At 34.9% G+C, this 23,747-nt stretch overlaps 1 protein-coding gene across 7 annotated transcripts in view; it reads right to left on the bottom strand.

The window, feature by feature from the left end:
* LOC123870147 (transcription factor collier) overlaps positions 1-23,747 on the bottom strand; it is a 77,074-nt gene that overhangs the window by 33,047 nt on the left and 20,280 nt on the right. For all 7 annotated transcript variants that reach the window (XM_045913327.1, XM_045913328.1, XM_045913322.1 and 4 more), the window contains exons 5-7: positions 21,392-21,447; positions 12,449-12,522; positions 10,880-10,948 (exon numbers count right to left, since the gene is read on the bottom strand). In XM_045913327.1, the coding sequence (XP_045769283.1) occupies positions 10,880-10,948; positions 12,449-12,522; positions 21,392-21,447 (199 nt within the window). The remainder of the gene's footprint in view (positions 1-10,879; positions 10,949-12,448; positions 12,523-21,391; positions 21,448-23,747) is intronic.

Raw genomic sequence — 23,747 nt, 5'->3', positions numbered from 1 at the left:
TGCATAAGGTACTCGAACAACAAGATAGTGAAAGAAGATCTGTTTATTTTTTACTACAGGGAAACTGTTTTCAACTGTTTTGCAGGAAAGTAATAACTTAATTGAATAGGTACGCCACTTCAGAACTAAAGGTTAAAATATTTTTACAGTGATAACTAAACCTTAATTTTATATCTTTTGCCTTGGCTCCCAAGGTTCTAGAGTGGCGAACTAACACCGGGAAGCGCAGCTTTTTCAGAGTCCTCACTAGGTACGTCAGTAACCTTCTCGCGTCTTAATACCAACTGTAGGTAGGTATTATATAAGTGTAATCGTCATAGGATGAATGGTATTATAGCCATATGTCAAACCTACTCTAATATTGTTGTTTTGTATTTTTAACCCCCGACCCAAAAATAAATGTGTTATAAGTTTGACGTGTATATCTGTGCATCGTAGCACCTAAACAAATTTTTTGTTTGAAAGGTGGCTTGATCGAGAGTGTTCTTAGCTATAATCCAAGAAAATCGGTTCAGCCGTTTGAAAATTATCAGCTCTTTTCTAGTTATTGTAACCTTCACTTGTCGGGGGGTTATAAACTTTTAATTTACACTTGTTCATTCACTATATTAAAAATGGTTTTTAGGATTTTATAGATAAAACCTCATGTAATTATTCCATAATATATTATCTAAATATAAGCAGTGCAACTATTAATTACAATGAAAAAATAAATCAGATCTTTAAAATGTGGGTAGGTACAAAGATTAGCAGCAAGGCCAGTAGGATGAGGCTAGTTGCAATTCATCATTATTATTCCACACGATTTATCAAGCGGTTGGCTCGCCCCGTCTCTCTAACGGTCTAACGAGATGGTGAATTTTCACCGAATAATTTCCGAACCGACGAATCACGTATTGGAATCCGAAATGAGCTCGAAATTGAGATAGAAGACTTGTACATGGTTAAGGATAAAAGTGGATTTAAGAATCGAGTGGGTTATAAAGTTTGAACAGTTTTATTAAGTGAAGTGCATAAGTGTAAAATATAAGCAAATACGAGAAGAGCATTAACAAATCGAGGAAATGGATTAAATTTTAGTAGCACATAATATTGTGAACTACATTCTAGCGTAAAGACGTAAAGTTTATATTTAAAGATTTTCTTTCATACAATAATAAATAGAAAAGTCCTGAATGAAAGTTTTGACTAACTCAATGTTCAGCCTTGAAAGTCCTCCTCCTCCTCCGTTGGACGACACCAAGATATCTTTGGACCGAGTAGGACCACATTTGCATAGAGGTTCCCTTTATAATGTAGTGCATTTTTGAAAATTCACACGGAAGCAAAACCGCGGGCTGACGCTAGTTTTTAGGCTTTCGTACCCGAAGGGTGCCAACGGATTCTATTACTAAGCGTCCGTCTGTCCGTCTGTCAGTAGAGAGTTGAAATATGAGAGCTTATAATAAAGATTTCAAAATGACCGCCAGTATAAGTATAAGTTGTATTTCTTGCACGATTTTTTGGAACTCTTTGTTTGCGAGTCTGACTCGCACTTGACGGATTTTTCAATAAAGTCGCTGTTAGATTTTAAAGAAAATACGTAGGTAATATTTTTAAGGGAATGCGAAAAAGAAAAGTTATATTTATAACATATCTAAAAAGTTAAGTCTACTGAGGAGAAAAATTACCAATAAATTAACATGGCATTTCGCAGTTATTTCAGCGAACGCGAAGGGTCGATACGATTACCGGGGCTTATTACTTCGACTCTATCATATTTCAATTTACGATCGTCACCCGGAGTTATCGTGCAGAAAAATCAGAGGGTACTTTGAGTATGCTGATATAAATCAGAAATGAGACGTCTCATTAGTGTACATTGCCTGATTTATTTGCTTGGATAACTGAAATCTACGCAAATGTATCTAACTACCTTTTCCTTTTTTTTATAATACCTCACCATACTAATATCTATAAATACGAAAGTGTATTGGTCCATCTGCTTTTCACGGTACATCATTTGACCAAGTTTGTGCAGAGATAGCTTGCATCCCAGGAACGGATTTAGGCTCCCCTTTGCCACGAAAAATCAACGAGTTCCCCCTGGGATTTTAAAAAACCTAAATCCAGATGATAAATGGGGTGGGCATCATCAAGGCATCTTGGAGATGGGTATAGGCTGTTATTAATCCCGGAAAATGAAATGGTTCCCGTGAGATTTAAAAAACCGAATTTCATATGGACAAAATCATGGGCTTCAGCTAGATTTAAATAAAATAAACTTTTCACGCTATTAAAGTTGAATGCAGTTTAAAATGTACCTATAGCTACGCAAAATGGGAAGTGTCGATTAATATACAATTTATTTGATTCAGATTACTAAAATAATATAATGGTCTGTTAAGTACAGAGAAAATTCTAAAGAGAAAATGTAGATGGCATATAATTTCATAAAATTCAAAACTTAGTCGCTAACATTACGTAGAAATTTTAAAGAGAACTGAGGCGTTAGATAAAGTCCACGTTAAGAAAATGCTTGGTCGGAGGGAATAAGAAAGCGGTCCTAGTTGTTAAGTCTTGTACAGTTTCTACCGCTATCTTTTGGATAAGCAGCCTAATCACCAGTCGTCGTGTCTGTATCGGGCCGTAGCGAAGCGCGGCCCTCCCTAGGGTGCACTTTTGGGACCAGTTTTCTTTTTGGTTTACATTACGCTGAAAGTGTGTCGATTTTTTTTTGCTGTGCGTCACTTTGAATGCTGATTTACCCTAATGTTTTGAATAAAATAACAAACTTTTTCGCGGATTTCTACATCGCGATCATAAATGAATAATTTTTATCAGTTAGTAATTAGAATCAGCTTTACGTTTTAAAATGTAAATAATATTCATATAAATATCTACACTTAAATTTATAATCAACTAACGCTTTAAAATATTTATTCCCACCAATTCTCACTTACAAAGTGAGTGCAAAACCTATTAATAAAGACTTATGAAGTTATCGAAACTTTAGGAGCGGAACGGCGAACTTGTTCAGGTCGCGCACCAGCGAACTTTTGTTTGCAAACTATTTGTAATATAAATTTACTGTTCATGTTAACAACTTTACTATGTAACTTGCAGTTGGTATGTTTTCACACTGAATAACAAAATAAATCCTTTTTTGGAGATACAATATTATTAGATTCCTACAACCTACAAGTACCTAGTTGAGCCAAAATTTTGAGTTCATAAATGATTATAGGTACCTAATATTTCGCGATTCCGCCAACGGACGCACAGAAGAAGGCTTTAGTTTCACTCTTTTCCGTTAGATAACAAAGACTGGAATTTTAACTTTATTTATTACTAGATGTTTCTTGCGACATATTCCCTATAGATTTATGTTTTTTAAAAATCCCGTGGAAACTCTTTGATTTCCCGGGATAAAAGTAGCCTGTATCACATTCCAGGTCTTTAACTATATTCAAGCAAAGAATTTATCGTCGATCCGTTGCTCCATTGGAGTGTGATTGAAGGACTAACAAGCACACTTTCGCATTTATAATATTAGTAGGTAGTGTTTATGCATCCTTATATTTCTCATCACTGGTTGAATCATTTTAAAAACTTAAAAAAGGCAACTAAAACTTCCTCAGACAAGCGATTCATAAACAAAGTAGGTATCAAACCCTAATAGAGAAATCAGCCGCTCAGAAACAAATTTATTTGGCGAAAAGAAAAGAGAGGCGCACGGCGAGGCGGCGTATCTAATGAGATAATATAATAGCCGTGATTCGCTCCCACCACTGTTCACAGGACCGAAAATTACCGGAAAACTGCAAGCGGGGAAACCGAGGTTTTAGAACGTTACATTTCCCTAATGTAAAATTAGAATTTTCGCTGCCAAATAGATTTTTCATTGTGGTCTCTTTAAAGACATTAAAATTTTAAACTGAGATAAGAAATTTCTGCAAAACATTAGAGAACTAGTGAGAGTCTGTCTGTAACGTAGTCATACTTTAGTTATCCTTAGTGGTGAAACTTCGGAGAAATCTGTAAGCGACGTGATTTCCCGGCGATTTAGATGTTTTAGAGTTAGGTTTTTACTCGTATCATGATTTCATTGTCAGTTTGCGGTAACAAAGTAGTATGGGCCTCGTGTAGCGCGTCTCTTACGCATTTCAGCAAGAAGCTAAGTACTTGTTTACCTTTTAAGTGAACTAAGGAAAACTAAAGTAGGTTTAGGTACAAAGTCTAAAATAACAAAAGTTGAAAGTCCGACGATGATTGCTTATAAGTTTTCATTTATTATATAAATTGTACGTAGGTAGAGATCCCTACTAGTTGTTTATGGCTATTTTATGATATAAGTATATTTCTTCAGTTTCACAATTTTACTTTGCAATAAAACATTGCTCATGATATCAAATAGCTTGTTGGTAATTTACATCAATTATTACATTATTACGCTTACAACAATAAGTTTTAAATATAGGCACAACCTGTCAAATAGTAGCATTTCAAACTATTGGATAGTTAATGATGTCAATATAATATTCTTTCCCAGTAACAAGCATGAGAGGGTCACATCGAATTGGGAATCGATTTTGTCGCATCCGAAATAGGGTGTAAAGATCCCATTGTAATATAGATGTTGGCCATATGTCGACTAAGCCAACACTTTACCCTCGTTCCTTTCGGATAGGTATATGCAGCTTCGCTTCTTTTTGATATTTCAATAATTTTAGAATCTATAAGCTTTAAGATTACATATATTAGAACTGTATCATCAGTAGTTTAATCTAGTCTTAGATGATTCAAGCAGTTTTCAAATTCCCTGGAAGTTAATAATTTACCATAGAATACCAATTACAGTTAATAGTTACCATAGAAAACAATTGAAGTTACCTTACAACTGCATACCTACTTAAATTAAACAAACATTATTTAGTCAAAACCTACAACCAATTCAACGATAAAAGTATTATACTTTGAATCAGCTTCATAGAACATAGTTTAAAGGCTATAATCAAATGCTTAAATTCAGTAACCTTTACGAATCAAGTAGCTACATAATATTCTGTATGAACCACTTCATAATAGTTTATATTTTATATATTAAGCTGGTAGTAATAGATAATCAAAAGTCAAAACGCTTGACTGCTCTCCATAATATTTTCAGAGGAGTGTTAAGTCTGCCAATTTGCACTTGGTCAGCGTGGTAGACTATGACCAAACCCTTCTCATTCTGAGAGGAGACCCGTACTCAGTAGTGAGCTGGTGATAGGTTGATGATGGTGATGAATAGATAGTAATAATAGGTAGGAAATACTTAGCATGATTGATATCTAAGTATTTCATTATTTTTATCGATAAGTTCGAAATGTATGGGCATGTAATCAATTAATCTGCCCCTTTTACAATAACCAAACAGCTTTTTAAACGTACTGTTTTAATCCGTTAATAGCTATTCCAGTCACAATATGTTTCTATTGCTACCAGCCCCCCTCGGTCAACTATCGTTTTAAATTCAAGCACGACAAAACATCTTAATCATTACGCTTCATAAAATCCTTAAGTGATTGCGTAGAAGGGACAGATCGCGTGGGTTGGAATTGATTTCGAAAGTCCATCGTCTAAACTACCTACCTGCACCCTATCGATACTGTACTGATTGTACCCCTACACATTGGTTCAATTTTAAGGGACACCTAAAGGAAATAAAAGATTTCTTTAGAATCGTGACTTTCATCTTGTCACTTCGTAATGTTATTTATTTTCATGTCACAGTTGCTGTGTTCTGAATCGTAAGTAGATGCGAGTATGTTGATAACTTCCACACTATGTTTCTATACAAAATGATTGAATCACACTGATCCACTTGGTAAAAATCATTTTGATGTCAAAGTTTTTGTTGGATGGAAAAAAATCTGATGAACATGTCCATTCCTATTTGATAAATAAGTAGGTAAGTACAGCGTCCGTAAATATACCTAGCACTGCATCCATAGAATATTTGGTACAGAGATAACTTGCATCCTGGAATAGGGATATGGGATATGGATTTTAAAGCACTGTTTCATAAAATTAGAGTTCAAACGGGATTTAAAAAAACTGAAACTTGCGGAGACAAAGTCGCTGGTATCGTATAGTTAGTTTACAATAAAGTTGTATTACCACTACCACAGATTCTAGATCTCACGTTGCTGCCGTTGGCATATCACGAAATGAGGAATGAAGCAAACGCGGTTTTCAATAGTGTTTTTGTTTAAAGCGGAAAATCCGCTCAGAAAAAATTTCCATAGCTGAATAACAGCATCGCATAAGTTAATAGTAGAGCCGGGCGCGGGCAGGCGGGATGGCGGCCAGAGATAATGAAATTGTGTACAGGAGCGCAACGAGCCGCGATCGTGTCTCGGGCAAAAATCCACTTAACAAATTGCTGCTGATTCGAAGGGTTCAGGATTGTTGCCTGCTTTTACCGTTACGTCAGTTATTCGCCCGGTTATCGATACTCAAATCCTCTTTCGGTTACGTTTCTACGTTGTACCTTTCGACGTCAAATACCGTTTAGGAATGGCTTATCGGATTCCAGTCTATTTAGTTTAACTTTTGAGTCTTAAAGGATGTGTCCACTGGCAATAAACTCTTTACAGAAGTCAACTCTGTCAAGTCATTTGCACTGTGTAAACACTTGCAGCTAGTCAATTCATCAAAGATTATCATCATCATCGTCAACCGACAGACGTACATCTCTTAGCAGCTGCTTCGAAAGGTTCAGGATTGTTGCCTGCTTTTACCGTTACGTCAGTTATTCGCCCGGTTACCGATACTGAAACCCTCTTTCGGTAACATATCCACGTTGTGCCTTTCAACGTCAAATACCGTTAAATGGCTTATCGGACTTTTTAGACTTAAGCGAAGTGTCCACTGGCATGAAACTTACAGAAATCAACTCTGGCAAGCCCCTTTCACTATGCTTATTAAAAATTGGAGATAGTCTAGTTGTCTAGAACAATAGATTCTACCTAAGAAAAAAAAAAATTGGTTAAGAATACAATTGATATATCTTCTATACTAATCTATATCTATACTAATAAATAAAATTGGAGTGTCTGTCTGTAATTTCGAAATAACTACCTCATATTAAGCTCATATGGTTATTTGAACGATACCAACACTGAATCACACGTTTTTAAAATTTTTGTCTGTCTGTCTGTCTGTCTGTCTGTCTGTCTGTCTGTTTGAAAAGGCTAATCTTGGGAACGGCTGAACCGATTTTGACGGGATTTTCACAGACAAGTAGAGAATTGACCAGGGAGTAACATAGGCTACTTTTTTAACCGACTTTCAAAAAGGGAGTTGTGTTTTTCAACCTATGTACACCGAAATCTCCGAGATTTCTGAACCGATTTGCGTCATTTCTTTTTTAATCGATAGAGGAACTTTGCGACATTGTTCCATAAAAAATTTGGAGTCCAACTCCTCAATCCTGATGCTGCAGGGGATCTGACCAATCCACGCGGGTGAAGCTGCGGGCATCAGCTAGTTATAAATATATGTTGAATACATAAAGGCAATCGTTTTTCTGCGATCGAGATTAAAGAAAAGACGACAAAAGTACAGAAAGCTTAATTGTGAAAACCCATCCAGCTATGAAATAAATAAAAAGTTAAACTTTAAATCAACAGAGACATGTCCATTCCCCAAATAAACCATTATGACGCACGTAAAATAATTAAACCATCAACAAAGGCTATCATTTCGGGCACTAGTCACTACAAAAAGGCGGGTACACACGAGCTCAAAAGCGGTGTAATGAATTCGGTGGCAGCGTTTTGCACGCAATTGCACAATTTCAATTATCGCATTAGTTCGCGAGTGTACGTCGCATGGGCGAGGCGAGGCGGGTGCCTGATGGATTAATGTTCCGCGACTTACACCGATCATGTCATATACTTACCTAACAATTTCAGGGCCGTAAAGCTCGTTTATAAAGTGAAAATTTACTCGACAAGGTTAGTGCATTAAAATCCAAATTAATAGACACTCGATATACCAGCTAATACAACATGGTCCACGAGACATAGCCATCATGACTTGAATGCAATCCCAAAAATTGTATAACAATTTTTGGGACTTTTAAGAAAACGCAGGCTGTTAAATTATCTCAACAGCAACATTTTAACTCAATTTTACGTAGGACCTTGTCAACCCCTATTTGAAACGCAATAAATATAAAAAAAGAAATGTCTACAAGCAATAAAACTTGCAGAAGTCAGCTCTAGTAAATCATCTGCACACTAATCGCAGTATGTCAATTTCTGCAAGTTTGTATTGACTTGCTGCGTTTAAGCACCGTTCAAATAACTTGCCAGAGTTAACTTCTTCAGATTGAATTCTAGTAGACACTTTGCTTATTATAGAATTATATTATATTTATTTTTCATGTACCAAAATTGTAGTTACAAAGTTATGATAAATTAATTATCTACCTATTCAATGCAAATAGTGTTAATAAACCAAATTTTACTGAAAAATTTCAAGCATTTGTGTCGACTTACATAGCCATGCTCGCGTTATTTCTAACGAAAATTTTCAATCGATTCACGAATAAAAAATAATAAGCTATTAATATTCATAAAGCAATCCAATGTAGAGTTTGTCAGCCCACCTAATTATGAATAACTCACACGGCGAAGTTTAATTTGGACACATCAAACGATATATCGCAAGTATATTCGTGGTTGCAAATTTTCCGGATCAACTTCATACACGGTCGAAAAGCAAAGGAAAGTTTGCGCACAAAGGCCGTCATTGAATTTTTTTTATTTCCAAAAGTACAAAAAATTTGAATCGAACGAATTACTAAACCAACCAACGGAATTGGTAGGGTTTTCAACGGGCTTCGTGTTTGGAAAATAGATACGTTTTTGTAGCTCACCCCTTTTTTGGTTTTTGATATCCTTTTTCTCTCGTTTTTTTTTTCACTATAAAAGTCGATCTAAGGCACCTGTTTAGTTACATATGTAGAATATTAACCATAACTAGCAAATAAAATTGAAACTTAAATTTAAAATAAAAAATTGGCAGTGGGAACTTACTATAAATTTTTTTTTATCGCTGATCCGATCTCGACGAAATTATGTATGGAAGTAACTTGCAATTTGCAACTTTTATGCAATTTAAAATTTTGGAGGTAAACTCCATTTTTGGTGAAATTAAAAATATTTTGAAAATAAGCTGTATTTTTTTTAATTCCACGGCAAAACAGAATACCTAAGACAAAAATTCTATGCGGGTGAAGTAGCGAGCATACATATTTTATACACACATATACCTACATTTTATATTATTCTTTTTACATTAGATATAGGCTGTACAAAAAACCCCAACCCTAAATCTCAAATATCTAGCGATGTTCGATAGAGAAGACGACTACATATTGAATTGGATTCCCGAAAAAGGACGCCAAATAAAAGCATTCTTCACTATCTATCACTCTTAGATAGTGCTCAGCAACAACCTCTGCTCACCTTTTTGAAATATCGATGTCTATGTGTTATTAGCATTCTGTTTTCTAACTAATGTATGATACTTAGGTTGAAATCTATAGAGTGCACTTAGACTTTGCATAAACTTAAGTTTCAGTTAAAACGAGACAGATTCATGCCAGGGATATAACGCTGTCTCGTTTTAACAGTGTCTTACGTCTGACCAAAGTCAAAGTGCGCTCTATAGATCTCAGCCTTATTTTAAGTAGCTAACATGACAAACAAAACTGTGCAACTCTTTGAGATTACAGGGGCGAGACTGTGCTAGTAACACCAATTGACCATATATATTATGCTACGCCAGAATACTCGCAAAACTTGTATATAATATGATAAAATATGGATGGGATGGCCAAATACACAGATTAACGTTAACTATATTAATCGATATGCCCAGCACTAGTTGGCATATTATGAAATGCCAACGTTTCCTGATACCTACTTAGGCAATTTTATTCGGGGTAAGAGCACTACGGCATCTATCTACATTCTACATGAACAAGAAACACACCATTTTATTTTATTTTATTTTATTACATTTATCTAAGTATTATTTTATTTTATTTTATCTAGTTTATAATACGCACTACGCACTCAACTATAATTTTATAATGGCACAACCCTAAATCTCACATATCAAGGGATGTTCGGGAGACGCCTATCTCAATTGAATTTCCGAAAAAAGGACGCGATATAAAAGCATATCTGTGCCCCTCACCTTTGGATAGAACTCGGTCTATTGAAATTTCTATATTTTTGTGGGCCTGATTAGCTTCTATCGAGCCTATGAATGCCACAGCGTGAGACGTAAGCAATACCATCTATGGCCAATCAGTTATTGTGGGTTCCATTTTTGGGGGAAACAAAGGTATTGTTCAATTTTGCTGTGGTTCTAGGATTGAATCCTGGAGCTCATTCAATATTTTGATTAATAAAGCAATTTTTAGGGTTCCGTACCTCAAAAGGCAAAAGAAACCCTTTAAATAGGATCACTTCGTTGTCTGTCTGTCTATCAGTCGTGTCTCTCAAGACCTGTCAAGGGAATCAAAACCTATAGGGTACTTCCCGTTGGCCTACAATCATAAAAGGCAGCAATATCTTTAAGAAGGGGAAAATCCGAAAACTATGATTTCGTGGTTACTTACATCACAAAAAAAAAAATTAAAAAGTGTTATTTGCTGTACGATGGTACGGAACCCGACTTGACTGGTTTTTTTCTATATTCATTTATTTAACAAATTTTCATATAATAATATTACTGTCCACTACGTCTCAGTCTATAAAAACAGAGTTAAGATTTGAGTGGATAAGCTAAATAAGATTTATTTCTTAGAAAATATGTCCTAAATGATAAAACTTACCGATCTATAATTACAGGATCTGAAGGTGTTTCATTTCTGTTGCCACAACTCTTCTTATCACAGCATCGACTGCAAAAAAACATTAACATTGATTATTATTAAAATACTTAGTGATAATGTTTAATCATGATCATGATGAACCATGGCCAGCCCACTACTGAGCACGGGTGACCTCTCAGAATGAGAAGGGTTTAGGCCATTGTCTGCCACGCTGGCCCAGTGCGGATTGGCAGACTCTACACACCTTTGAGAACATTATGGACAACTCAGGCATTCAGGTTTCTTCACGATATTTTCCTTCACCGTATCTCTAAAAAATTAGAGGCGCGTTGCCCGGGATCGAACCCTGGACCTCCCGGTTGTTCATTTTAATATGCACTAATAATGTGTAATTAGAATGTATGCAACAAAATCAAAACAGGAAGCCAAAACATCTCCTGTAAAGAGAACGATATTCGTTCCTCGCGCCCTATCCTGGCTCCTTGACGCAAAGGGCAAAGACATTGAAAGGACAGACTCCCTCGAGACTCCTCCCCTGAAGACGTGCGAACGGGACGCACATATCGCACCAAATGAGAGGACGACATTGCGTCTAAGGTAGAATAAAATTTTAATTGCTCACACAGACACAGTCCGTTGTCAAAATAACTCACACACGCGTGTAGTGGCGAGACGCGTTACAGTTACGAGCGGAAAAACCACCCCAAACAAATGGTTAAATTAATAAGGACGTTCACTTGTTGTCGTTTGCGAGTGCGACGGTTGTTCTTAGAGTTTCGTAATTATGGCGCCTGAATTGGAGTCTGAAATATTGTGCCGCAAATGAAGCGCTTTGTTAACGGGACTGTACCGTGTGACATTAGGAGCAACTCCATGTTTGACATCGTTGTAGAGATTGGCTGCAAATTGCGCTATCACCTTATTATTGTTGAATAGAAATTATCTTAGGAGTTGGATTAGAGTTTCAGTTGAAAATCATAGCTGTGGAATCTTATGATTCCACATGTACTTAATGTTCCATCTTATGATGATGTACTTAACTTACTACCATACAACATAGTTTATAAGTCTATACGTCGTACTAGATTAAAATATAAAAAAATTGGTGTAATATTCACGCGTGGTTAAAGTAAACGAGTAAAACTAAACGTGCAAAGGATTCCATTTTTGACAATGAATCAGTCAAAAGTTTCTATCATAACGTCATATTATTAAGTACCTAGGTACCTACTTCCGTTCCGTCTGAATTTTTTTTGAATTATGTAACTACTTTCAATTTTCAAGTCGTGCCTAAAGAAGTTTTACTCCTAAAATCAATATGCTGAGTACAATAATACATATCCTGATAATACATATCCTGATAATATTTCTTATAATATGTTGAGTTTTTTTGGGTTTGATTTTTTTTTTCAAATAGATTCGTGGAAGCGCCACGGTGAGCTGTGAGATATTTTGTAAACAACGTTAAACTTTAAGAAGCACTTACATTACTTTTCTTTATTACAATAAAAATATCATTTATATTTTAAATGGACTCAAATTCTATTTTAAAAAGCTTAAGTATCTTACCTGCACATAACTTCGTGCGTTAGCAGAACTCTGCACATTTCTGGGTTCTTGTCTTGTCCTTCATAGACGATAGGCTGAAACAAAAAAAGTAAATTCGTATTTTTGATTTCTTTTAACGAATATCATGTTACTTTATTTATTGAATTGAGAGATAATGTAATTAGTTTTTACATACAAATAAAAATGTCAAAATAGGCGGAATTTGAACCAATTTCACTTTTTAATGCTCCCATTGAAAACCAGCGCTGCAGCTTCCTGCAGCATGATGCTGAGTGGGAGACTTATACATTATTTGGTCACACGTGACACTTTATTTACTATATATTTACTTATAAGTATATTGTTAATTTATATATTATTATGTAGATTAATTCACTTTGTTTTAAGGTTTATTGTAGTGTTCATTGTAGTATTTAACAGTGATCAAATAAAAAACATTTTCTTTCTTCTTGTTTCTTTCTTTCAATCTCTAAGAATTCGAATTAATTTTTGTTTAAAAAATAAAATTAAAAAATATACATTTATATAAATTTATTATGCAATTCGTTCAGTATTGCTAATTTCACTATAATGAAAACAAAAAATATAAAATGAAATTCTAACATTTTAATCTTTATCACGCGGCATATTAAATTAATTAAAAATCCGCGTGTAGATAAGATAACTTTTTCGTCTTCATCAAGTTATTGCTTTTTGCTAATTTATGCACCCTTTAGTACATAATCGCGCTCTTCATCTACGCCAAAACGCATTTGCATAGTTCCAAATTAAGCTTTTAGCGGGCTCTATTTTTAACTATCTCTAAGCACGCAACTGTAACCTCTTAACTAGATTTTGAAAACTTATGACTGGCGGGCGTGTGTAGAGGCCTTAACAAGTTACAGACAACAAAATTGCATTAATCTGCACAAATATAGATATACCTATTACAAAGTTAAACAGTTCATATTAAATGGCAGTTTTACCTCAACGCCGATAAAATATATTCACTCACCTCATAGGTGAGGTGAAAGCTACAGTACCTAACTCACAGCGGCGTGCAGGTCATAGAAGCATAAAAGCGCTGCTTACCCTGATTCAAATAGTTCAATGCTCATCTTTCATCATGACCTCCAGTAAAGAAGACACTACCTTGCTTATGCCTACCCTGGCTATAAACGTTGTGCACGCCACTGCTAACTCAGGAATGAAAACTTATTTGCTATGCGGTAGGTTTGCTGGGCTATAAAATGTATGGGTATGTATGGATATAAAAATATGATGGAACTCCTCCTGATGATAGTGTAGATTCCAATGAAAGTACCTACGAGGATTAGTGCAAGTCCTGAGGGCGACCAGTAATTAGATATTAATAGATAAACGAAACGGACACGTGTAGCGAGCATTAGGTTATTGTGGGGGAGAAACTTTCAAACTCGGAGGGTAAAAATTGTTTTGAGGCTCTTGTACTGCGAGAAAATTAATTTATTAGATAGAGTTAAGGTCAAAGTGCCAAATTTATAATTTTTATTATAGTGTTCTTACCGACACGTAAATTGTTGGATAAACCAACAAACCAGCAAATAACTACATTTTCACATTTATAGCTGATGCCCACAACTTTGTTCGAGTGGATTTAGGTTTCATTAATCCTGTAAGAACACTTTGATTTTTCATTATGAAAGTAGCCTAAATGACTCTCCAGGTCCACCAAATCGATCAAAAAAATCGCTTACTGCGCTGGTACCCTTATTTTTTGTGAGCATATTTTTCCAAACCCCTAATAACTAAAATTAGCTTCCACAATCCCCCAAAATCCTAAAGATAGATTTTTCGTCCCTTACAAAATATCTAATTGAATATGAAATAGTAGGGTATTATCATCTTTTGTGCAAAGGATTTAGGATCGGCGTGTGTGTAAGGGTGTTCTGTTATACGTAATCAAGGGTTATAGAAAAGTATTTAAGGACAGGCTAAATAGCTTAGGGTTGAGCCTGGCTTTACGAAGAATGGCATCAGGTGTGAAGCTGATGAAGAATAAAATTAAGTATAAGTAATATAAATGATAGGTTTGTATTCGATTTGAATGGTATAATAAAGGTCATCCATTGCAAGCAGAAAATCAAGAAAAACTGTACCTACCTAATAAGTATACCTAAGTGTAAAAGATAAAATTAGCTGACTAACCTACCTACAGCTTAAGCCATTGGATCTACAACATAGGAACTGTCTATAACTAGACTAGACTGCCACTTGAGAAAAGATTTTGGAAAATTCCAACGATAAAATTTTGCGCCCATTATAATATTCAATATATTCATTATCAACAACAGAAATTGAAAAAAACTAATCTAAAAATTGCGGGAAATAGGTACTTACTCGTACTTGATTATTGTCAGTAAAACTGCGATCCTTATATTTAATTAGTCCTAAAATTAAAATTTAATGAACAAACTAACAAACTAAAATGAAGAAATAATCTCTTATCAGTAAAATCCGTAAATTCGTAAAAACACTAAACTATTCAAAGAAAATCCAAGAAAACTAAAGGCACTACGTACCTACCTACGTAAATAGTAGCTAAGTACCTACATAATATTAAACGCCGCAAACGGTTGAGTCAGGGGATTTGTAACAAAAACATAGTTCTCTAGAAAGCAGAACCTAGGCTAGATAAATCCCAGATGGCACAGTGATCTTGTGAGCTGGCCAATATTTTTCAACACTGTAGCATTCCCTCAGGAGTCACTGCGAGCGTCAGCGTCGCATGGGATTCAATCTCAGGGGAATTTGGGGAGGTTTAAAAAAAAGTGGACGGTAGTGGTTGCTACCATTACCTTAATACCTTTGGGGTTTTGACCCTACGTTAGGTCAAAAGCCTTTATTTTTCTACTTTAACTTGCAAAACTACAGTTTGATAGGTATACCTAAGTATGTAAGTGAAATTACCGCTTGATGTTTTAAAAGTTCATGTAGTTTTTTCAGCTTTTGTAATAACATAATACCTATTATGTTTTTCTACTCGACATTTGGTCTTTTAACCAACTTTTTAATTTGGTGCGTTTTTCAAAAAACTTGTCACAAGGTACCTATGTATCTCATGAACCGTAATAGGTAGAGAGTTGAAATTTTCTGAGAATATGTATTTCTATTACCGCTATAACAACAAATAATAAAATTTTCAAAATGGTTGACAAGAAAATTAAAAAAAAACTCAAAAGTGTTATTTATTTCTTGTACAATGGTATGGAACTCTTCGTGTGGGAGTCCAATGCCATCTTTTCATCTTAAAAGAGACGTGGTAGTAAATATGTATAAATTTGTGAAACTTATACCAATATTTTTTATACAAAACGATTCGTAAAACAATAAAAGTTTCTCGGAAAATGAAAGAAAATCAAGACGTAATACGCAAGAAACGTTGGCGCGTGATTTACGTGAACGACAAGGAATAATACACAAGGAATTTGTATTGTTTGTAATTTACAAGAATACTGAACTGACTCAAACCTGTGGTGATACCCATGCATTGTTCGGTGACATATTAATATCCTGATAATATGAAATGTATGTACAAATATCTGAAAATCTATGATAGCCAAATTCATATTAAATCATTAAATTATTTATTTATCTACATTTTTCGTTACTACTTATCTCCTTACACAACTTACATTTTTGTAGCTGAAGAACTTTTTGTGAGGTTATTTTCGTATTTTACATAAGACACAGACACAGACTTTGCTTATTTAAAACCATACTCATAAGATGAACCATACTCTCTGGATGTATGCCGGATGCCAACCGGCACCAACAGAATTTTGGGCATTACGAGAAGCATTTGACTATTATTTTGTGAACTGTTGTGAGTTTCAGCCAGTGTTGAAACCAAGCAGTAGACGTTCACATAAATGAATTTACTGTTATTTAAAGGGATGAATAGCTCGCGTTACTTGAATTACATTTTCTTTAAAAATGCCAATTTAAAACATTACAATAACTTGCAACTTTAAAGTTGGCAGTCTATCAAATGAACTTTGTTCAACGCTTATTTCCCGGAAAACAATAGAGTTGTAAGGAATAAAAATAAGGCGGAGGACATAAAGGAGGGAAGAAGTGCAGTGATTTATGCGTTCGCGACAATGCGGGCGCCGCTCGACTTGTGCAGATATTTTTATTATTGTAGTTGCACTTGATATATGGAGCGAAACATTTTATTTGCATGCTAAATAATAAAAAATATTGTTTTATGAGGACGTTTCGCACTAAAGAACATCGTCTACGTGTTCTAATTTTTTCTAACCTTATTCGAAAAATGAATTAGAATACCATGAGGCCCTGACTTATGCCAGTTGGAATTGGAAGATTCCAATTCAAAAATTAGTTTTAAACAAACATTCCAAATATTGACTACTTTATGTAGGTATCTACTGAAGCTCTGTTTCGATCTTAAAGCAATATAAAACGTTAATTTTATTATTGTGGTTGTGATTGCTCCGATTTCCTACCAAAATTGATAATAAGTATATATTAGAAATAATCTAACTTGTTATTGCATCCAAAATGGCTTCCGAAAGTCATTTTCCCAACAAAAAGAACCAAATAAATATGTTGTTTGAACGTTGTTAAGTAAACACAATCATTTGGTCACGTGCGCGTGCACGCTTCGATATTCAAACAGGGTCGGTTTCTATGGGATTTCTATGGGATTTGCCAGAATCTCATTTTGGGTAGCATGAACCAGTATCTTAAGACTATAGTCAAACAGAGGGTAGCTAGATTGATATTTTAGATATTGATATGATAGTTATTTACTGTGCGAACACAAATAATCCGCTCTTTGTAATACAGTATCGTAACATCTAGTATTTTAAGTAACTACTAATGAGTTGCTACATATTTAATCGGCCATGTCTTTTTCTTCTAATAACATCTATCCCCACAATTATTAATGTCAAAAATGCGAAATTTTATTGTTGGTGGTTTGTTTTCCAATCACAATGCAACGGATCAACGTGATTTTTGTATATATAAGCTATAGGTCACTTTTTATCTCGAGAAAACAATTTTTTCTTCCAGATCCTAAATCTACATGAACCAAGTCCTGATAATAGAGCTCTTAAGAAAGGATTTGAAGAATTTGCAACGGGATTTTAAAAATCTAAAAAAAACCTGAGGACGAAGTCATGGGGAAAAGCTAAAATTTTTCTAAAAGAGTAATCAGTGATGGTACTGATTACAATTTCTAGTAAAGTTCAGAACATTAAAAAAAAAACTTTAGTTTTGAAAAAGGAGACATTCAAAACTATTCAATAATACCTACTGAGTCCCAATAATTATAGGTAGAGTTATATTTTAACTGATTAAGTATACCTAGCTCAAAAAATAATTGCTTCATGCATATCAAATCCGGACCATTATCTAGACAGTAAACTTATCTATTGTATATCTAAGCCACGACAAATAACTATACATGATAAGCGTAATGAAATATCAAGGCAGGCTAATTTTTTCGGTGCTCTTGCGTGCCGGCCGCATACGGCATTAGCTGATTGCCGTGTGCCCTCAGCCTAACGATTTAATACAATTAAATGAACCGCAACTATCTAGTCGCCATCTTTGGCATTAGTGAACGACTGTTTCGCGTGCTGTCTTTAATTATTGTAATTATATTATTAATATGATTGGCACTGATGATGTAAGATTACTTAAAACTTTAATTACTTCTGCAAACTCTGGCAAATCAGTAAATCACATAAGCACACATTGTAACTTTTGCAAAAAAGAATTATTAAAAATAATATCTGCTGACACCCCCGACCCACAGAATAGGCTGTCATCTTAACTAATAACTCAAAATTTAAAAACCCCCGACACAAAAACCTCTATAAGAAAACTAGAAAAGAGCGATAACTGTCAAACGGCTGAACCGATTTTCTTCGATTATAGCTAAGAACACTCTCGATTAAGCCACCTTTCAAACAAACAAAAAACTAAATTAAAATCGGTTCATTCGTTTAAGAGCTACGATGCCACAGACAGATACACACGTCAAACTTATAACACCCCTCTTCTTGGGTCGGGAGTTAAAAATGACTACTCACTAATCTAGATTATCACCGCTCAAAAATAAATAGCATGAAAACAAAATACGCAACCGTATATAACGATCCATTGCACTAAAAATGTAGGTACACATTCACACACACAATTCCTTTCTTAGTTAACGTTCGGCCTAAGTTAATTATGTTCAAGGCATAAATCTTTCGTAATTGGCCTCCTGTTACACAACACTAAGAGCCCGGGACGTGTTGAAATTATATATGTGCTACACTGAAGTTTCATGATGGCTTTACGGTAAAATTGTTATTTATGTAATAAACGCGTACGTGATAATTGTGTGCGCCCGCCTTTGTAACAGTAGCTTTGTGTATCAATTTCGTTCCTTGATTTTACGAGGATGTGGAGTTTCCAGCTAAATGTATTTTGTTTATGATTGTACAGTTATTCTTATATACTGTATATTATTATACATATATATACAGTCATGCTAAGATTAGTTTAGATCCTATTTTTGTTACTTCTCTAAATATTATTCTATAAATACTCATATGAATCTTATTAAAGTTTTGCAGTGTGACATAGGCAACTTGTATTCCGGAAAATTAAAGAGTTCCCATGGAATTTTTGAAAATCTAAATCTACGCAGATGTAGGTACGATGTTTTTCCTTGCAGTTGTCGATATTAGTATGGATATGGATAGTATGGATATGGATGGTATGGATATGGATAGTATGGATATGGATAGTATGGATATATGGATAGTATGGATATGGATAGTGTGGATATGGATAGCACGGATATTAGGGTTAATGTGCGGAAGTAGCACGGATAGTACCTACTTAGATATGGATGGAAGTATGGATCCAGCTCCTAAGAGCCACGGTTTTGCGTTGTATCAGCTACCGAACCACATAGAATACTAATACCAGCCGGGTTAATATCATATTTCACAAATCTGATTTCACACTACAACCCTTCTAATTCCTGTCAATCATTCTAAAGTTTCCCTGCCTGTACGTACCTACCTACTTTCATCCTAAGCTTTCATACAATTGTTAATTTGACACTGAAGACTGGTGAAAATTAATTCCACATCTCAGTTTTTAACGAATACATGAACTACGAATATATCTTATTTACTTGGAGAACTTTATAACACACGAACATAATATATGTATAATGTATATACAGAAAACATTAGAAGAAACTATACTAGAATATGAATAATAATACTTACCATATTTTTAGATTAAACGTATGGACTCATAAAGTGTGTTATTACAACTTATATAATAATAAATTAAAATGTTGTACATTCTGTTGCTTGTTTAATTATAGTATGTAAACTAATATAAATATAACATTCAAGAATAGTGTGTGCTCGTGAACGAAAATAATAACGCTGAAGCCTTAACTGACACGAACATTTTCTCTTTGCATAATATATGAACGTTTTCTTAACGGAATGCAGGAATATTTTCCAGCACTACGAGTACAAGGTATCCAGTGAGTATAATAGGACTTAAATCAAAATAGCAAGAAGATTTTAATAATATTAGCCTAATTTTAAAACTGGTAAATTCCTTATAAACTTAGATAAAGTATGCCCACCGTTCTAAAAGAGATAGGTACGTATAGTCAACTCGCAGAAAATATGTCGCTTTGTCTTTATTTTTAACCCCCGACCCAAAAAGAGGGGTGTTATAAGTTTGACGTGTGTATCTGTGTATCTGTCTGTGGCTTCGTAGCTCCTACACTAATGAACCGATTTTAATTTAGTTTTTTTTGTTTGAAAGGTGGCTTGATCGAAAGTGTTCTTAGCTATAATCCAAGATAATCGGTTCAGCCGTTTGAAAGTTATCAGCTCTTTTCTAGTTACTGTAACCTTCACTTGTCGGGGGTGTTATAATTTTTTAATTTACACTTGTGTTAACAGCAGAATCAAGAAAAAAAAAGTACGTACGGATCGGAATAAAATTTGCCATGCAGATAGTTAGTATGACGTAGACATCCGCTAAGAAAGGATTTTTGAAAATTCGACTCCTAAGGAGCTATAAAAATTTCGAGCCCCTTTTGTTCGGTGTAGTCCATGCGGAAAAGGTCGCGGGCATAATAATGTAGCTAGTGTGTAATATGTACCTATCACAGAATATCATTCTTCATCATCATCATCATCATCAACGTCATCATCATCAACCCATCGCCATCGCACTACTGAGCACGAGTCTCCTCTCAGAATGACAAGGGTTTGGCTATAGGTACTTAGTCGTCCACCAAGCCACCAAGTGTGAATTGGCAGACATGATAGGAGAATGTCATTAATGTATGAGAATATATTTTTTCTTTCGACCAGTAAAATTTTAAATTACTGACAATAAAATAATACGGATACAAGTCGTTGACCAGAGGCGGGGCTGGGCGTGTGGATTAGGGTCTAATCGGGCGCCGGCGATGACAATCTGCCACGTGGCGGCCACGTGGGTGCCACGTGCTGTCAGATTGAGGTTACCTCCACTAGCAATCTGTGTGAATACGTCCTTAGTTGGTGTAATGGGCTCATCTGTTGCGTGAATTGGTTTAGATGTTTTAGGACTTTGTGATTGCCAAGCGCTCATTGCTTTGTTGTATTTTAAATATTTTCTTTTGCATTATGTGGGAGGCAAGTGTAAAGAATACCGAATCTCCTCGGTAAGGCACTATGAGTGGATGTTACTTGCACGAAAATGTTCTTGTGGGATCTACCGATAAGTAATTGAAGAAAGTTTTGACCCTGTTAGTATGATTCATTGTTCCACACCTGTGCTTTAGAGTGCAAATACTGCAGACCAATTACTTAATAGCAGAATGATTGGTATAGTTGTCCGAGTGATTGGTAAGAATAGTTAAAAATATCCACTTACTTGTTTGGTGACTGAGTCGATTAGTCGGACGAATATGTCTTGCTCCTGTCGGAGGCCTGAAACAAAAGCAATACTTTAATTTTATATCAAACCCTTAGCAGGGACCTTAATTGCAGCCCCGCGTAATGCTGGAGCGAAACAAATCCATGCTTTTTTATAATTTAAGTACATGATCTTCGATTGCACTTAGGTATAATATGCTTTTTTTAAGAGCATGAGTATTTTAACAAGGTTTTTAAACTTGCGTAAAGGCAAGTCCTGAATTGACTGTTATTTCCTTACTTTCCTGAGGTAGGATACATATTTTGTAAGTACTCGTACCATAAGCTTGGAAATTGTCACGCTTAACCTATACTCAAATTAATATGGAAAGTATGACACACAGCGGTATGATTACCACACCCCCTTAAATTACCCAGTTTAAGGAAAATTTAAAAGCAACCCAATTAAATTAATTTCGCAGGTAGGTAATTAAATCCCTGCCGGTGCCTAAGAATCGTAAGATGTAGATCGAGAGACATATTAAAAGATAAATTTTGGGTTTAGATGTAGGTACAATATTAATTTTTCAATTGGTCTTTCGAGACTATATGCGTGTTACAAAATGTACCTTATGGAACAGAACATACTTGAATTTTAACTTAATTAATTGGTACATTATTATAGGCTTTCAAATTAGATACCTAACAAGTAAAAACCAAGTTTAAAATTATACTAAAATTCTACTAAGTATCTACTTTTTTCAAAATTGCTTCACCTATCTACCAGCATGCTGATGCGCTAACTCAGTGTTCAACGATAAAAGATATCGTTTGGCATTGGTAGGATCTACATTTCTACTTCACTGAGTGATAGTAAAATGATTTTTCGTAAAAAACCTTTCATGGATTAAAAATAAATGTCAAAATATGAGCCCGATGGTTGCCATATCATCGGTGAATAGTGAGTTAACTAACATATCGCCCTGCAGCAACTATTCCATTAGGGCCATTTGCACATTAGGTGGTTAAAGTAAGGTTTTGGGGCACCAAAACGGAACTACCTTTACATAAGTGACACAGTTGATGATTCGCTAACTTTGGTTTTCACCAGAACCTTGGAGGCAAGAATGCTGACTTGTACAAAGTCAAAGTAGAAGTGAAAGTTATTTATTCAAAATAAGTACCTATAGTCCATACAAAATAAGAACCCACTCGCCATTTTGAACTCTAATATAAGTATGTCAACTTTACTGTTACGTCAAAAATACGGTTCACCTTTAAAATAAGGAATAGGTAACATCTTACTTTTGACATGGCAGTAAAGCCACATAAAGTTAAAATTGCAAGTGAGATCTCATTTTGTATGCATTGTAAACTCTTTGATTATCGATTATTGAATTTGCAAGAGAATTGATGTAAATGGTGATAATGATTTTTATTTGTTGAACTTAAAACTAAAGGTACCAGGGTGCAATCCACTATGCTTGGTTACTAACCCACCTGATGTGTAACTGGCCCTTAGATCATGTCTAAGAGCTTGAGACAATCGTCATTCATAGTCTAAGAGCCTGTCTATTCGGTGCCAATTTTCCATTATCTCTGTAACGGCCAAGATGGCAAATATTTACAATGCGTCGGTCGTATGCATTGTCTCCGTATTGAATACAAAATTTGTATTTGGTAGATAGATATATGAACCTTGCGTTAAAGGCAACAAGGTTAAAATTCGATTGTATACCTATAATTTAGTAAATTTCTAATTTAAAATACCGTTGCTTTGGTCTTAGTTTTATAATACATTATCATGAATTGCATTCCTCAACATAAATTGATAAAATATAGTAAATGTTAAAAGACCTATAGGTACCTACTTACATATAAAAAGACGTCTTGTTCTAACTTTTAACCGACTGACTGACTGATTGATCTACAGTCTAAACAGCCAAGTCCTAGGAACTAAAATTTGATCCACTCCTTCGCCTCGAAATTTGTCACTCAAGTGCAGCCAGAGTAACATAACCTACCTATCTAAGTTATTGAAAAAATTTTTTTTTAATGTTATTAGGTAATGATACTAGCATAATACTAGGGTATATTTTATACAGCGTGTAATTAGAATAATTTATGCTATTATTATAATATCTAAACATAATCCAATACCAATGACAGTTTGTCTTATACCTAGGTACTTGTAGTTTTAGTGATTTAGTATTTTTCAAACCCGCTATGTATAGCGTGCAAAATTTGAGGTCAATGCCCAGTCTATTTCGTGGCATTGACCTCTCTACGCAACGTTCGTTGACTACTAGCGTCAGTCAGATGTTTTGTTGGCAATACATTGCGAACTTTTAAAAATACGAGTTTTCTTTGTGGTA

Source organism: Maniola jurtina, chromosome 12, assembly GCF_905333055.1.
Source record: "Maniola jurtina chromosome 12, ilManJurt1.1, whole genome shotgun sequence".
Lineage (NCBI taxonomy): Eukaryota > Metazoa > Arthropoda > Insecta > Lepidoptera > Nymphalidae > Maniola > Maniola jurtina.
The sequence above is the reverse complement of the archived record's forward strand: the minus strand, read 5'-3'. Positions and strand labels throughout refer to the sequence as shown.